At 37.9% G+C, this 17,757-nt stretch overlaps 1 protein-coding gene across 1 annotated transcript in view; it reads left to right on the top strand.

Moving 5' to 3' along the window:
- LOC124775518 (NPC intracellular cholesterol transporter 1 homolog 1b-like) overlaps positions 1 to 17,757 on the top strand; it is a 135,749-nt gene that overhangs the window by 83,881 nt on the left and 34,111 nt on the right. Inside the window, exons 16-20 of the mRNA XM_047250351.1 lie at positions 3,094 to 3,170; positions 6,805 to 6,935; positions 15,446 to 15,611; positions 15,681 to 15,720; positions 17,482 to 17,713. Of these exons, the coding sequence (XP_047106307.1) occupies positions 3,094 to 3,170; positions 6,805 to 6,935; positions 15,446 to 15,611; positions 15,681 to 15,720; positions 17,482 to 17,713 (646 nt within the window). The remainder of the gene's footprint in view (positions 1 to 3,093; positions 3,171 to 6,804; positions 6,936 to 15,445; positions 15,612 to 15,680; positions 15,721 to 17,481; positions 17,714 to 17,757) is intronic.

The following is a 17,757-nucleotide window of genomic DNA, read 5'->3' as shown; positions in this document are numbered from 1 at the left end:
AATCCTGACTTTTTTCTTATCTTACATTTCTTCTGTTTTTGAGCTGCTATTTATGTGCTATTATTAACCCATGATGGTCAGAGATTGCTGTCTGTAGAACTTTCACTTCACATTTACTATTTTTGATATTTGTGATTATGCTGTCAATGATGGTCTGACTATGATCAGTCACTCTTGTAGGTACCGGTACCTCTATTATGGTTTTCATGTTACACTGTAATAATGTCTCTTTCAATTTTTGTTTTGTTTTTCATTCTTTGCCTATATCTATGTTATAGTCTCCACATATTACGTCATCTTTCATTTTTGTCTTCATTGATAATTTTTCTAGTTTTTTCAGAAATGTTGTAATATTACCACTTGTGGACCTGTATACACAGATAATTCTGAGCTCTTCTCTTCAATCATTACGCCACTAATTTCAAAATCTTTTTCAATGTATTCAGTATCTCGTAGACTTCCAATTTTCTTCTTGTAGACAGCAAAACCTCCACCTTTATGTTTTGATCTACAGAAATAATTAATCAAATAATAGTATCTTATTATTAGGCTGCTAAGTTCTGATTCATTTAGCCCATAAAAGAAGACCTTTTTTTTTCAAGGTGTACATAATACACTCCTGGAAATTGAAATAAGAACACCGTGAATTCGTTGTCCCAGGAAGGGGAAACTTTATTGACACATTCCTGGGGTCAGATGCATCACATGATCACACTGACAGAACCACAGGCACATAGACACAGGCAACAGAACATGCACAATGTTGGCACTAGTACAGTGTATATCCTCCTTTCGCAGCAATGCAGGCTGCTATTCTCCCATGGAGACAATCGTAGAGATGCTGGATGTAGTCCTGTGGAACGGCTTGCCATGCCATTTCCACCTGGCGCCTCAGTTGGACCAGCGTTCGTGCTGGACGTGCAGACCGCGTGAGACGACGCTTCATCCAGTCCCAAACATGCTCAATGGGGGACAGATCCGGAGATCTTGCTGGCCAGGGTAGTTGACTTACACCTTCTAGAGCACGTTGGGTGGCACGGGATACATGCGAACGTGCATTGTCCTGTTGGAACAGCAAGTTCCCTTGCCGGTCTAGGAATGGTAGAACGATGGGTTCGATGACGGTTTGGATGTACCGTGCACTATTCAGTGTCCCCTCGACGATCACCAGTGGTGTACGGCCAGTGTAGGAGATCGCTCCCCACACCATGATGCCGAGTGTTGGCCCTGTGTGCCTCGGTCGTATACAGTCCTGATTGTGGCGCTCACCTGCACGGCGCCAAACACGCATACGACCATCATTGGCACCAAGGCAGAAGCGACTCTCATCGCTGAAGACGACACGTCTCCATTCGTCCCTCCATTCACGCCTGTCGCGACACCACTGGAGGCGGGCTGCACGATGTTGGGGCGTGAGCGGAAGACGGCCTAACGGTGTGCGGGACCGTAGCGCAGCTTCATGGAGACGGTTGCGAATGGTCCTCGCCGATACCCCAGGAGCAACAGTGTCCCTAATTTGCTGGGAAGTGGCGGTGCGGTCCCCTACGGCAGTGCGTAGGATCCTACGGTCTTGGCGTGCATCCGTGCGTCGCTGCGGTCCGGTCCCAGGTCGACGGGCACGTGCACCTTCCGCCGACCACTGGCAACAACATCGATGTACTGTGGAGACCTCACGCCCCATGTGTTGAGCAATTCGGCGGTACGTCCACCCGGCCTCCCGCATGCCCACTATACGCCCTCGCTCAAAGTCCGTCAACTGCACATACGGTTCACGTCCACGCTGTCGCGGCATGCTACCAGTGTTAAAGACTGCGATGGAGCTCCGTATGCCACGGCAAACTGGCTGACACTGATGGCGGCGGTGCACAAATGCTGCGCAGCTAGCGCCATTTGACGGCCAACACCGCGGTTCCTGGTGTGTCCGCTGTGCCGTGCGTGTGATCATTGCTTGTACAGCCCTCCCGCAGTGTCCGGAGCAAGTATGGTGGGTCTGACACACCGGTGTCAATGTGTTCTTTTTTCCATTTCCAGGAGTGTATTATTTAATTCTGTTTCTGAAGAATAGCACTGCTTATAAGTTATTTGCTAAAACCTGTGGATGTAGAATGGAACAGAATACCCTAAGGCTTGGAACAAGCATTTTATAGTACTACAGAAGAACTGGTCTAAATCATTTTCACAATGTGCACTGTTTCTAATTGCCTTTGTTGCACTATGTTTGAAATGGCTGGTAGTGACATCCAATAATTTTGTGTTATGCTGTACATCATCCTTGATTCACTGAGCATGGGATGATCAGTTACAAGGCTTATATAGATAAAATCTTCTAGGGTGTTAGGCCTCTTCAATTTTTTCTACCACAATGATATTTTGACCCCTGTACTGTAATCTTCTTCAGAATCTTCTGGTGTTCAGCTAACTGTGCACATCAGAAGACCCTGAAGAAGACCTCTGAAGACTGGTTGAAATGTCAGTTGTGTAGATGAAGTGGAAGAAAAGCATGACGTGATCTAACAACCCAGAAGACTTTACCTTTAATGACAATGGTCATGATAGCCTGTACATAATGCTTTCATAACCCTGAAAGGAGAACAGACTAGTTGAACATGTTTCATTTGTTGCGAAAAGAGACTAAAAGGAGGCCAGTTTTGATCACATCTCATTCTCAAATAGCCTGTAAGAGAGTAGGTGGCTATAACATGCCTGGTTACTACAGATGAGAATAACTTTCTTTTTCACCTCTGCGTAAATGATAACAAAAGACATAATTCCAGACTTGTGTGTAAGTTCTCCTTTTATATATTTCTTATTTGAATGATTATATTTGATAAAACAAGGGAGTCCACAGTCAAAAATTGTTTGTTTCCTGTTTTCATTTCATTGTAATCGTGTGAATGACATATATTCATGAAAGCAGTATTATTTATATCCAAATTTGGAAATTATTTCCCAGAAGAAGGAAATTTTTCAGATAACTTTAAAAAGCAAATCAACACATTTATAAAATTTCTCAGTATTCTTTAAAATGTAATACGAAGTGACTATTTAATTATCATGTTGATTTTTTAGCTATTTACGTATGTCTGTTTGCAGATCATACATAACTACAAGTGCGTCATCATGGCTTGATGATTATTTTGACTGGATAAACTCTGGCAACTGCTGTCAAGGTACTGTGTCACCTTCAAATTACATTTACAGAAAATCAAAGGTAGAATATACATAGTTATATTAGAACATTCCCCTCTTCACAAAATGAAGGCAGTGTGGATGAGAAGAGGTTTTGATCATCAGTTGAGCATTTGAACAAAGGCATTTACAGCAGAACACAGAAATACACAGATCTCAAAACATGTGGCCAACTCATTCTCGTGGTACTTTGATTCAGTCAAGCCATAGTGCTAGGAGGGTTAGTAGCAATATATGTGTGTAAAACAATACTGCTAGCAGTGTGAGTAGCTGGGTGTGTGTGTGTGTGTGTGGGTGGGTGGGTGTGAGAGAGAGAGAGAGAGAGAGAGAGAGCAGATGGGTGGGCTAGAGGGGCATTTGATTCAGTTTCATACACAAAAGGGAAATTTATTAGTTACCAAGAATAGGTAAAATTCTTCTTCAGTTTCTAAAATTACTAAAAAATACTCTGTGTTATTACAATAAGTGATTAAAAAGTCCAGGAGAGATCTCTGAAATTAACAATTCTGCTACAGAATTCAGTTTATGTTGAACATGCTAAAACAAGAGCCAAGACAACAGATCACAGAACAAGATAACATCTTCGTTGTTTCAAATGGAACAGTTATAAATTATAATTCACAGGTAGTAGATTTTTTAATAATAACTTCACATCTTAGCAACAGAAAAGAGCCATGTTGTGAGGCTGTTCTCTCACCACTGCCAATACAGCTTGATAGAAAATGTGTGGGCAATAGTGAAAGGAAAGGTTGCATCTGAAAATTCCACAGTCCTAATGAGCAATGTGCAAAATTTACTTCACGTAGCAATTAATGATGTCACAGCAGAACTTTGCAAACCACTGCAAAGCATATGCAGAGGGTGTGTCCCAGTCTTTCAGTTGTTAGAGTTTTTTCCTGTTCCGTTCAGTATGGGCACGGGAAGAATGCCTCTGTGCATGCTGTAATTAATCTAATCTTGTCCTCACCATATCTATCAGTATGATACCAGAAATAAAGAAAAATTTTACATAAGCAGTCACAGAACAGCACTCTATGAAAAGGGTCCACAACATGTAGATTTAAAGTTAGCCAATGCACTGCCCAGTAAAGTTATGACCCTACCCGTAATGAAGCTTAAATTTCAGCTAAAAAAATTCCTGTTACTAAATCCATTTTACACATTAGAAGAATACCATACTTACATGCAGTATAAGAAGTGCTTCGAAAAAATATGTAAATAGTGTTAAGCAAACCATTTTATTTGTAATTCTATCATTTTGTTAATCAATGACATATTCAGAAGAATGTATTATTGTGCTATGCATCAAGAATTGTAACCTGTTTTTATAAAAGGTGTACAACTTTGCTCCCGCTGTTTGCCAGTAGGTGGCAACAACCGTAAGTAGCAGTGGAAAGAAACAGATCGCAGATGTCAGACAGTTAGCTTGGACCTCGGTCAACACAACCTCATTCAAACAAAATGTCAGTTTACGAGCCTAATTCTTGTCATTTGCGGAGATGTTACTGTTTTGTTTGTTTCAGTATGAAGAAAACAGCAGCTGACTCTCATTGAATGCTCTCAAATACATATGGTAAGGACACTATAGTGAAAGAACATGTTGTGAGTGGTTTCAGCACTTCAAGAACTGTGATTTTAACATCATAGACTGACATAGTGGTGGAAGAGAGAATGTTTTCAAACATGCAGAATTGGAGACATTGCTGAGTGAAGACTCATGTCAAACTCAAGAAGAATTTGCACGATTCGTGGGAGTGACACAGCAAGCCATTTCAAAATGCCTCAAGACTATGGGCATGATTCAGAAAGAAAGAACTTGGGTCCCGTGTGAGCTGAAACCAAGAGATGTTGAACGGTGTTTGTCAATAGTTGCTTCAGAGGCAGAAATGGAAGGGATTTCTGCATCGCATTGTGACCAGGGACAAAAAATGGGTACATTATGATAACCCTAAATGCAAAAAATCATGTGGATATCCCAGCCATACTTCCAAGTTGACAGCCAAACCAAATATTCATGGCTCCAAGATTATGCTCTGCATTTGGTGGGACCAGCTCAGCATCATGTACTATGAGGTGTTAGAACCAAGCGAAAAAATCACAGGTGCTCCTTATTGAATGCAATTAATGTGTTTGAGCAGAGCATTAAAAGACAAATGGCCACAGTACAGCAAGAGGCATGGTAAAATGATTTTGCAAGATGACAATGCTCGACCCCACGTTGCAAAAGAGATCAAAACGTACGTGGAAACGTTAAAATGGGAAGTCCCACCCCACCCGCCACATTCTCCAGACATTGCTCCCTCTGAATATCACCTGTTTAGATCAATGGCGCATGGCCTGGCTGAGCAACACCTCTGATCTCATGAAGAAGTCACAAATTGGATCGATTCATGGATCACTTCAAAAGATGAACAATTTTTTCGATAAGGGATTCATACACTGTCCGAAAGATAGGAAAAAGTGGTGACCAGTGGTGGCAAATACTTTGAATGATACATGTGTAACCAATTTGTTTCATTACAGCCTCAAATGTTGGGGAAAAACAGCTGGACGAAACTTGTACACCATGTACAATGCAATTAATCATTCGACATTGAATAAAATATTATTATTATTATTATTATTGCAAAAGCCTGAGATCTGCAAAGCCATTAACATACAACATGAACGGCAAGGGTTCCAGCACACTTCCCTGGGGCACACTCAAAGTTACTTCTACATCTGTTAATGACTCTCCATCCAAGATAACATGCTACATTCTCCCTATCAAAAAATCCTCAGTCCACTCACAAATATCGATTGATACCCCATGTGATCATACTTTTAATAATAAGCTACATGTGGTACTGAGTCAAATGCTTTGCTGGTTGGCATGGAGGAGGCCACTCTGTTTGAGATACCTTATTACATTTGAGCTCAGAATATAATCTAAATTCTACAACTTATCAACTCAAGGATAGTGGTCTTTTGTTGATGTGCATCTTATAACCTCTTTTCAAGACACTACATATTCTGTTCAACTGCTCTTCCAAGTATTTTGCTGTCTCTGATAGAATTACTATGGCATCAGCAAACTTCAAAGTTTTTATTTATTCTCACTGAACTTTATTTCCCTTTCCAAATTTTTATTTGGTTTCTCTTACTCCTTGCTGAATGCACAGATTGAATAACATTGAGGATAGGTAATAATCCTGTGCCACTCCATTCTCCACCCCTGTTTCTCTTTCATGTGCTTTGGGTCTCATAATTGCATTCTGGTTTCTGTACAACTTGTGAATAAACACTTGTCCCTGCATTTTACCCCTGCTACCTTCAGAACTTTAAAGAGTTTATTCCAGTTAAGACTCTCAAAAGCTTTCTATAAATCTACAAATGTTAAAAATGTATGTTTGCCTTTCTTTAACCTATCTTCTAAGATAAATCACAGGGTTAGTGTCGCCTACCTATCCATAATAAAATAATAGTTTTGTTTGATTGTTCAGTTCAGTTCACTAACATGCCAATCACAAAGATTTTGATCAAAGTACACCCAATGGCAATGTTTTCTTAACTTTTCAATTTATAGACATGGAATATCTTAAGCATGTCTATCTCTATATGTGTAATTCATTTCAGATGATAAAGGCACAGAATGTTCTGAAACACCAAGACCAACACCGAAGGATTTTGAAACGTATTTACCACAGTTTTTGCTAGCAAATCCTTCACAAGAATGTTCTAAGGGAGGACACGCAGCATATGCAGAGGTAAGATTTCTAAAATCAGCAGACTCATGCTTAGAAGGTGTTTTATGTTATGTATACACATTACATGTACAAAAATGTCAGAGATGCCATGTCATTGCCTTCGTTTTTGGCACATTTAGTGCTAAAGAAGGAGTCAATTACTTAAAATAAGGAAATCTATTATCTCTTCTTTTCTTTTTTTTCTTTTTTTTTTTTTTTTGTTTTTTTTTAATTGTACCCTCTTGGTACAACTTTTTTAACAAATGATACAATTTCTTCATATGCACCATATGTGTCATGTGCTGTAATGCACTGTAATTATTCCCTTTTCATTTGTGTATAAAAGCTTCAGTTTATGCACCAAATTATACTAGCTTCAAAAGTATTTAATTGTGTATGAATACTACCCTCGTTTTTAACCTAACCACTTGTTTTGGATTTTCTTATTGTAATCTTCCCAACATTCAGTTTATTCTTATTGTTCACAATTACACCTCCATATCTGAGAGACCACTTTCCATGAAGTTGTGAGGAAATGATAGTCTTGCGACATTTTATGTGTAGAGTCACTACAAGTACTGGGTAGAAAAGTATGTGGGAGAATAGCCCTATCTTTTTACCAATCATTGCAGATTAAATGGTTAACTGAAATTTTTTTTAAAAAATTGGTCCTTTTAACTTTCTAGTCATTTCGTATTATCATACATTGTTAATCATGGTAAATGTGTATGAGATGACTCACAGTCTTTCAGAAATACTTCAAACTGTGGAGCCCAATTGAAATAATTTGAAACTCTGCAGCTACTTTCATCCAAGCACTGTGTAGTGTCACTGAAACTGAAAATATCTGAGAGGATTCATTACAGTTTATTTATTTATTATTTTTATTGCTGTTTGTCCCGTTTTTGTTTCATTCCATTGTTGAATATCTCCATCTTCTGCCACATCATTTGTATCTCCTCTCACGGCATTATTACCTCAAAATGATTTTGCCAGAGACTGTTGGCAAATATGATCATCATCAATGGTATCTATATGGAAGGCATCTCCAGAAAGGTTATTCCTCAAATGGAAATGTTATCTAGAAGTAATTGTAGACCACTCAGCACAAGCTTACATAAAAATACATGAAATGCTTTCCATTAGCAGCAAGTGTTATTAATGATAACTACGAATTTTAGCAATTCAACATTGAAGTCAGAATATTCATGACAAATGGGTCACAACTGAACAGAAATCACACAATTTCTGTATCTTTAATAGAATTTTTAATTCCTTTGTATGACTGACCACAGTTGTTATCACATCTGCCTCAAATTAAAGACCTCAATCCTTTCCAAATACAGAAATTTCATGAAAATATTAAAACTGTCAAGTTGTTGGTGTATCTCAAACCACAAATCATAATCTTCCAGAGCCAAGACTTTAATATTATTCCTTTTCAAAGTAACAAGTTTCACTTCAATATTTGGCTAGTATTTTGGACAGCCCACAAATAACAAGATGCTCATAAAAATTGAAAATAAAGACTTATTATCTCTAAAGAAATTCCCTTAGTAGTCCAAGATGTTTATTTCACTAGTACACAAAGTGATCAGTTTCATCTTCACTTATTTCCTCAGGCTGTTGAGACAAGTACATGCACAGTTACATATATTTTCAGAAAGATAATTATGTACATGGATCTGATATGACAAATTTTTATTCTTTAGCGAAGTTGGGATGCAGGCATCTGAACTAGTGGCAAATTAAAGCTTTCAGTCAACTCATGAGGCATGTTCAGGTAGCACAATTGATAGCACACTACATCTACATCCATATAATGCAAATTGCTGTAAAGTGCTTCTTAGAAGGTATGTCCCATTATACCAGTTATTACGGCTTTTTCCTGTTCATTCATGTATGGAGCAGAGGAAGAATGACTGTTGAAATACCTCTCTGCAACTGTTGTTAATCTGATTTTGTCCTCACAACCCTCATGGGAGTGATATGTAGGGGGTTGTAGTACAGTTTTAGAGTCACATTCAAAACCAGTTCCTGGTATATTTTTAGAGTCATCATTCAAAACCAGTTCCTGAAACTCATTCAAAACCAGTTCCTGAAACTCTGTATGTAGGCTTTCTCAGAATATTTTAAGTCTTTCTTCAAGAGTCTGCCAGTTCAGTTCTTTCAAAATCTCTCTGACACTATACATGTTCAGCATTCCCTGTCAGTCAAAATACACAGCACCAATCCCAACAACTTGAGCAATATTCTAGGATGGGTTGCATGAATTATTTTTAATTGATTGTCTTTGTGGTCTTATTGATTTCCCTAGTATTCTACCTACGAACTGAATTCTGCTACCTGCTTTAGACTGAGCCTATGTGATCATTCCATTTTGTGTCCCTACAAAGTGTCACACCCAGGTATTTGTGTGAGTTTACAGATTTCAGATGTGATTCACTGTAATAATCACAGGATACAACTTTTTTCATTTAGTTCAGTGCACAATTTTACATTTCTCAACTTTTAGAGCAAGTTGCCAGTCTTTGTATCACTTTGATGTCTTATCAAAATCTGACTGAATATTTGTGCAACTTCTTTCTGGCTGTACTTCTTTATAGATAACTGCATATACAAAAATTACCATTGTCTGCATGTTACACAGCAATAATAGCAAGGGACACAACACATGTCCCTGGGATATGCCTAAAGTTACTTCTACATTTGTCAATGACTCTCCATTCAACATAACTTGCTGTGCCAGTTCAGTAACAAAGTTCCCATGGTATCCCACATGATCACACTTTTGATAGTAAGTGTAGGTGCAGCACTGAGTCAAATGCTTTCCGGAAATCAAGAAATACTGCACCTATCTGTCTGCCTTAATTCGGGGCTTTCAGTATGCCATGTGGGGAAACATACAGAGGTGGGTTTCACATGCCAACTGTTCTCAAAATCCATGCTAGTTGGCATGGAGGAGGTTATTCTGTTTGAGGTAGCTCATTATGTTTGATCTCAGAATATGTTCTAAGAAACCACAACAAAGGGATACCAAGGATATTGAAGGCTGCTATCCTTCTTGTAGATGGGTATGACCTGTGCTTTCTTCCAACTACAGTGCTTATGAAAGACAAGTATCCAAGTTAAAGATTTAGTGTACAGTTAAAGATTCAAGTTAAAGATTCAGTGTACAGTTTTGACTTGGTCCGAATGTTCACTATGCATAAATGCTGTTTTTTTTCAGTCTGTAAACTATGGATGAAACAGGATGATGGGTATGAACTGTGAGATACATGCTGAAAATGTAACACAACTTGAATATTCTCATACATACTATACCCCACCATAGCAGTTAAATACACATACTGAAAGTGGTGACAGATACTTTTCTTGAATCATATGCCTGGTGAAACATTTCACCAGGTGGCATGTGGCCAATAGTTTTCCCTGGTGAAACTATCGAAGAATATATCCTTGGAAATAAAGATATTTTTGGATGTGGTACAGCTTCTTTAGTAATTTAATCTGCCAGTAAGACTTTTTTAACTAGTTGTATTATATATTATACAACCATTTACTGCTTTTCTAATCATATCACAAATACAATAAAATTAACAGCTAATACAATCAACAGTTAATGTGATGTGCAGAACTCAATGTATGACAAACTAGCTATAACTGTGGTTCAGGCAGATTGGACAAATAAAAATTTGTGCCTAGTGTGGAATTCACATATCTCCTGTCTATTGCAAGAAAATCATCTTAATTGATTAGGCTAACCAAGCACTCCATTGGCACCAACCCAAACATTCGGCATCACATTTTCCTCCACTGATTTCTTTCCCCTCTGATTGCTTGTATTTCATTCTGATTTCTTGTATTTCATTCAACTGGATATAATTCAGTTGATAAAACCAAATCTGTTACAACCCAACTTTGAAAAATAAAATGTCATACCCATGGCATGGAAAGTTCTGACAGAATGTAAATAATTTAGGAATAAAAGTAACAATTCACTAAATTGGAGAGGTGTTTAGTTGTTGACAGGCACAAATAAGACTGAAACGTTGCTAGCTTTTGGATGAATCATTTTTTTGAGCCAGAGTACACATACATCATGTGAATGCATACTGCCCCCTTCCTAACCCCCCCCAACCCCCCACCTCCCCACCCCACCCTCCACACACACACAAACACAGACACACACATACACACCTGTACAGCTACATTTTGCCACAAAAATACCCAGTGCCAGGTTAGAGATTGGTAGGTAGACTGGGGTGTGGTAGGTGTGCTGGGGGGGGGGGGGGGGGGGGGAATCATGATTCTAGTTGCTCGTTGTTAAATCTTATTTCTGATTTCAACTGTTTGTTGCATAGTTTCATTTAATCACTGTTTGCTTTAAGCTTTGTGTATAGCTGTTCACCATTAAATTTTTAGCTGCATATGTAAACTGATTTGTCATTATTTGTACCACTTCTGCTCGATTTATATTCCTTACTTCATTTGCCATCAAACGTTTTTGCTCAAGAGCCAATCCTACTTTGTGGGGGCAGCAACCTGTGCCACATATATACCGATCTCACTGCTCATTGGTAACCTACACAAATGAGTATGTTATGAGTCCTGAATTGACTAGCAATAGTAAGAGCATGATAGCCCCCAGGCACTGATCATTGAAAGGCAGCAAAACTCTGAACACTCCAATATGATCTCTGTTTTAGACTGCAATCATCCTCAGTAATCCTAAAGTTGTGACCCTGTAATTACCTGATTAAGTGCTGTTTGTGTAAGTGGATTATTGTTTGATTAATAACAGTAATTGTACGTACATTTAAATGCATTATGCAGTATGAGACACAATCATAAATTTTTACTGAATGGTTTGAATGTCAATTTCATTGTATGCATGGCATTGTATTACAATATCCTTAACTTAATTTCATATTCCTTGCTACCCACATTTGAAGCTGACAGCCACTATAACATGCATTCATCAATCCACCATCTTACTTCCATTTGAAATTTAAATCATATCAGCTGATTGGTACAAGTTACAAATACTCATGAGTTATCAGTACTGGAAGATAAAGAATAATTAGCTCAATACCAAATTCACGCATGTCAACTAAAATTAAGCACAAACTAAAATATCACTACCTCTGTAAATATTTTTGTTTGTTACTGGCCAGGAAAACTGCATTCTTAACATGCTCTTAACATCAGTCAATGTTTTTGATTCAAATATTAGCTGCTAAACTCATATTATTGTTAAATACAAGCTAAGATCCAAGGGCTGTATGAACATTTGATTCAGGCTGCATGTGGCCCTTGGGCCGCAGTTCTGACAACCACTGCTTTAGTTCTTCCAGATTATCCACCAGCTCATCTAATGCATCACAAGCAAACCCCACGATCATAGACAAGTTTTTTCACCTCAGAATTCATCATGGTGATTAAATTTCTCCAAAAAATTAATGTTTAAAGTCTCTTATCTTTCTGCCTGTAGTCCATTTCACCAACTGTTTTCGACAATATGGTCCAGTTTCCTCCTAGTTTTTTCAGAACACTTCATATTCCATGTATGTCAGTCTTCTATAGTCATCTCCCACTACATTGTATATATTTTAGAAATTTCATATGCTGCTGAAAAAATGCAAAAATCATTAGCATTTCAGTTTCTGATTTTCAGATCCTGGCTGAGCCCCCTCTTTAACATAAGACTGGAACACAGCTTTTACTCTTGGCTTTTTTTTTAAATTTAATATTATGTTTTCACTAAAAGCCATGTACACATATCCAATGATTCATAAATAAAAGATTCACAAATATCACATTTCTTTCCCAGACTTCATCAGTTACATGACGCAGCATACAACTTTCACCTGTATGTCTATAACATGACTGACTCTCTAGCATTTTACTGCATATACTGCTCTGGCATGGTCTCGTAATCAATGACATTAATACAGTAAAGATGAATGTCGAAGTATTTAAAAGATATAAATATTTACTGTGTTATTCACAGTATACACTAAAAATAAAACTTGTGTATCAATGTGTGATGCAAAATTAAATTTATCTCAATTGATGATTTTATTTAGTTTTATTAAAACTTGCACAAAAGTTTCAGGATGATTAATTTTTGAAATTTTTGTGTCCTCATATTCTGATAATTTAGTCTCAAAAAGGTAAATAAATTGTTACAAGTGCAAAAATATGTTAAAATGCCAAGCTCCCCAGTCCCGAGTAAAAACTGAGAATCACAAAAGTTCGACCAAAAGTGATGTGGGGATATTCATGTGGAGAGAGGTATCAATAGATTCAGTTTAAATAAGAGAGTATCACCCTAAGATTGTTGCAAGGTACATGGGTAGGACAAGCCACACGGGTGGGAAATGGAGCCACTGAATTCATACAGTATTCCATGATGATGGTGTGGGGCAGTGGATTTGGAGGAAGTTACAGAACAGAGGATAGGGACAATGTAGGGAAGAGCATGTTGATACAAGGGGTTAATGGAGACTGAGACTAAGGGGATTATGGGAACAAAGGGTGTGTTGCAAGGATAACTCCCATCTAAGTAGTTCAGAAAAGCTTGTACGGTTGGGGGTGGGTGGCAGACTCCAAATTCAGACTATTCTTGCACCACATCCCCAGACACCCCTAATTCTCCCTTCATTCCAAACAACCATCTGCAAAGGAGCACTCCCATCACCCAATATCATGCTGGGACTGGAACAGTTGAAATCATTTCCTTTATCAGGGTTTTCCACTATCTATGATTGTGCCCAGAACCGAAGGAAATATTACTGACAATCCTTCCCACCCTTCCCAAAATGGTATTCACCCAACCAATCTACATAATATTCTGACTCATCCCTATGCCACATCCACTTCAAATCCCTTGCCATATGGGTCATACTCCTGAAGAAAACCCAGGTGCAAGACCTGTCTGACTTACTCACTCAGCACATCCTACTCCTGTACCATCATAGGCATATTCTATCCATCATAGGCATGGCCATCTGTGAAAGCAGGCATGTCACATTCCAACTCTGAGTAATTTATACACAATGTTTTATGTGGGCATGACCAACAACCCAACTGTCCACCCAAATGTATGGCCACTGCCAAAACTATGGCCAAGTGCCGGAATACACAGCTGAGCACAACATGTTTGATTTCAATGGATGCTTCTGTGCCATCTGTATCCCTCCCCCGCCCCCCCCCCCCCTTCCTCCATCCCCCATCCCCGCAGGTCACTAGCTTATATTAACTACATGGATGGAAGCTGTTCTGGCAACATATCATTCCCATAATTCTCATGGCCTCAATCTCTATTGACCCTCTGAACTTCCTCCCAATTTAATTCCCCACATCACTACACTGTGTGCTGCACATCAGTATCAATGCTTGCATGTCACATTCCAACCCTGTGCACCTGCTGCCTCATCCTCCTGCTATCCTATCTCATTCACCTGCTGCCTCCCTCTGAGCCAATAGCCACCCTTCTTCCCCTATCCTCCCTCCTACTCCCCATCTCTTTTCTCCTCTTCCCCATCCAACAAAAACTTCTCACCCAATCTAATCATGCCTGTCAACTACTTAATGTCTCTACTATTAAGTGAATTGTTATTTATATTCCTGAATTAAATAAATGTCATAATCATTTATACACTCACTCTCTCATGAACTGTGCGGGGATTGCCTATCTTTTTGTCCTGATAAAGCAAACAGTTAAGGAAACATTAACTCTTCAGCGACTGTTTTTGTTATTAGCTGTTATTCACTTGACTGTGTTTAACATGTCATCTGGATGTGGAAATAGACACAAAATCCGCAGTAAGTGAATGCTCATGATAGAGAAGACTTCTGATCATTTGGGATAGTAAAAGAAAAACTTTTAAGACCCAGTTTAAAATAAATACTGCATCATTTCATTCATTTTTTGTTGTTATTGATATTATTAGTATTATTATTATTATTATTATTGGACATTATAGTGTAATAATCATATTATAAATTTCAAAATGTACTGACAGCTGAGACCACAATACAAGCCTTGGTATCCACAACGTGCGCATTAGCTCATTTATAACAAAAATAAAATTTTAAAACTAAGAAGGGGCCTTAGACAAAGAGAAAAAGAACTCCTGGAAGTTTGAGGGGGAACATTCTGCTATATTTTATAAAATGTGATGACTAGACAAACTGAAATTGGTATAAAGAGCAGACTGTTTGATTAAATAACCCTTCCTCTTAATTTATGTTGACTAATAAATGATTTTAAAATTAGTAGTCTCAGAAGACATATCACTAATATTTTAGTTTTTAAATGTGTATGTGCAGATATGCAACACAACTTAAAAATTTATGTAAGTACCTTTTTTAACTTTAAATGTTAATATTACACTGATCAATTGGGTAAGGACAGTGATCATCTCATTTTTGATACACATGTATGGTTCATGTGGTTGTTATATTAGGAATAATGTTGCATGTAATGTTTTACACCTCAGTAATAAAATATACTTTTGTTACAGGGCTTGAATTATGTTTTGAATAAAGATGGTCTGGCAATTGCCATGGACAGTTACTTCATGACTTATCACACTGTTCTGAGAACTTCTGAGGAGTACACAAATGCTCTGAGATCAGCAAGAGAAATAGCTAGTAGTATTACTACAATGTTACAGAGTTATCTAAGACCCACTGTGAATGTAACTACAGGAAATGATACAGATTCGACTAATTGGTTTGAAGTTGACAATGACACGTATATATCAAGTGTTTCAAATGTTGAAGTGTTTCCATACAGGTAAAATAAACTTTCATTATATCTATCTATGTTTAGTTAAATGTATTAATAATATTATAGCATTCAGGTTACTTTTTTATGCTAATTATTTACATCCATATTTTATTAAGAATAAGTTTGTTAGAGGATTCTGGTTTAACCTGCAATTCTTCTGCCAAATTCCTGTTATAAAGAAGTGTACTTTTTTAAGACATATACTTTTGATCTAGATTTTTGTAATTTTTTGCAAAAGTGTATTTCTGTTTTTGTTTGTACTAGTTCTGCATTATCACAAATATATGCAATACACACTTGTGAAAGAGTGTAATAGTGCCAAAATAAGTATGGAAAACATGGGAAAAAAGAAATTTTGTTTTGCTTCACAAATTTGTTATTAATGATATCTTTGCTAGAAGTACATCCAAGTACAAAATTAAAGTAAGTTGAATGAAAGAAAAGGAAAGACTTCTGCATTTATAACTGTAAGGAAATAAATTTGTTGGCTTATCAATGAGAGTATAATATTATACTGACTTGCAGAATGGTATGTCCATGTGCATGCAAATGCCATTTATTATAATAAAATAATAAGTCCCGCAACCAAAGACTTTTGGAATGAATAAACAAGTGAAATGATATTAGATGGTGGAGATGCTGAGTCACAGATAGGCACAACAAAAAAGACTGTCACAAAATAAGCTTTCGGTCAACAAGATCTTTGTCAAAAATAGACAACACACACACACACACACACACACACACACACACACACACACATGCGGACTTACCAAGAAACAACTGAACCACCCTGTTGCTGAGCAAGCTGCCCAAACATGACAGTCTTCACTTCAGTGACTGCTACAAAGCCTGTACCATATGGATCCTTCCCATCTACACCAGCTTTTCTGAATTAAGCCCATCTAGCCCCTTCCCTGTTCCCATTCCAGCACACAGCCCAAATGCCACCAATGCAACCAATCTTTTTACTTCTCTCCTTTTCTGCCAACCCCCCTCTCCTCCGCCCTCTGCCTCCCAACTACACCTAGCTGCCCTACCCTCTCTGCACCTTGTCCTCGCATGCCCCCCAGCAGCCCTTCACTGTCCCCCACCCCTACCCTGCTATCCCTCACCCTCTCTGACCCAGCCTCCTCCTTACCCCCCAACCATTTGCCTCTAACATCATGCTGCTTCTGCTCGTAGTCTGGCTTCAGCTGCCAGAGACTGTGGCCATGTGTGTGTGAGTTATGTTTGTTTGTTTGTGTGTGTGTGTGTGATTTATTTTTGACAAAAGCCTTGTTGGCTGAAAGCTTATTTTGTGACAATCTTTTTGTTGCATCTATCTGCGACTCATCATCTCCTCTATATGGTGAGTAGCAACTATCCTTTCCATAATACTGTTACATTCCATCCTGGATTTTCTATTGTTTGAAATGATATTTGAAATTGTTGTCGCTTTGTCGCTTGGATGTACTGTAGTTTCTAAAACTAGTGTTTATTTTGACTAGACATGTATTTTTCTTTTTATTTTGTTTTGCAGTAATGAATATTCAAGTTTTTAACTATTTTCAATTTCTTCTCACATATTTATGAATTACTAGTATAAAGTGCATTGGAAAGAAGGACTGAAGCATATTGAAAGAATGTACCGCACAAATCAGTTTTCAACAGGGGAGTCATTTGAGATCAATTATTTGATATGCATATTAACTTTTTTGTGCATTAGCTTGTATTCAGTAGAACATATATTTTAACTGTTACATTCATTTTTTTTATTTTTTTCAGTGTCTTCTATGTGTTTTATGAGCAGTATCTCACAATTACAGGAGATACAATAAACTCTGTTGGCTACTCTTTATCAGCAGTGTTCATAGTGTCATTTATTCTCATGGGCTTTAACATATTCTCATCTGTCATCATACTCATTATGGTTACCATGATTGTGACTAACCTCGCTGCTTTCATGGTATGGTGGGATGTACCACTAAATGCAGTCTCCCTTGTAAATCTTGTTGTTGTAAGTATAATGAATAAACTCATTTGTTAATTTTAACTAGTATT

This window comes from Schistocerca piceifrons, chromosome 2, assembly GCF_021461385.2.
Source record: "Schistocerca piceifrons isolate TAMUIC-IGC-003096 chromosome 2, iqSchPice1.1, whole genome shotgun sequence".
NCBI lineage: Eukaryota > Metazoa > Arthropoda > Insecta > Orthoptera > Acrididae > Schistocerca > Schistocerca piceifrons.
The sequence above is the reverse complement of the archived record's forward strand: the minus strand, read 5'-3'. Positions and strand labels throughout refer to the sequence as shown.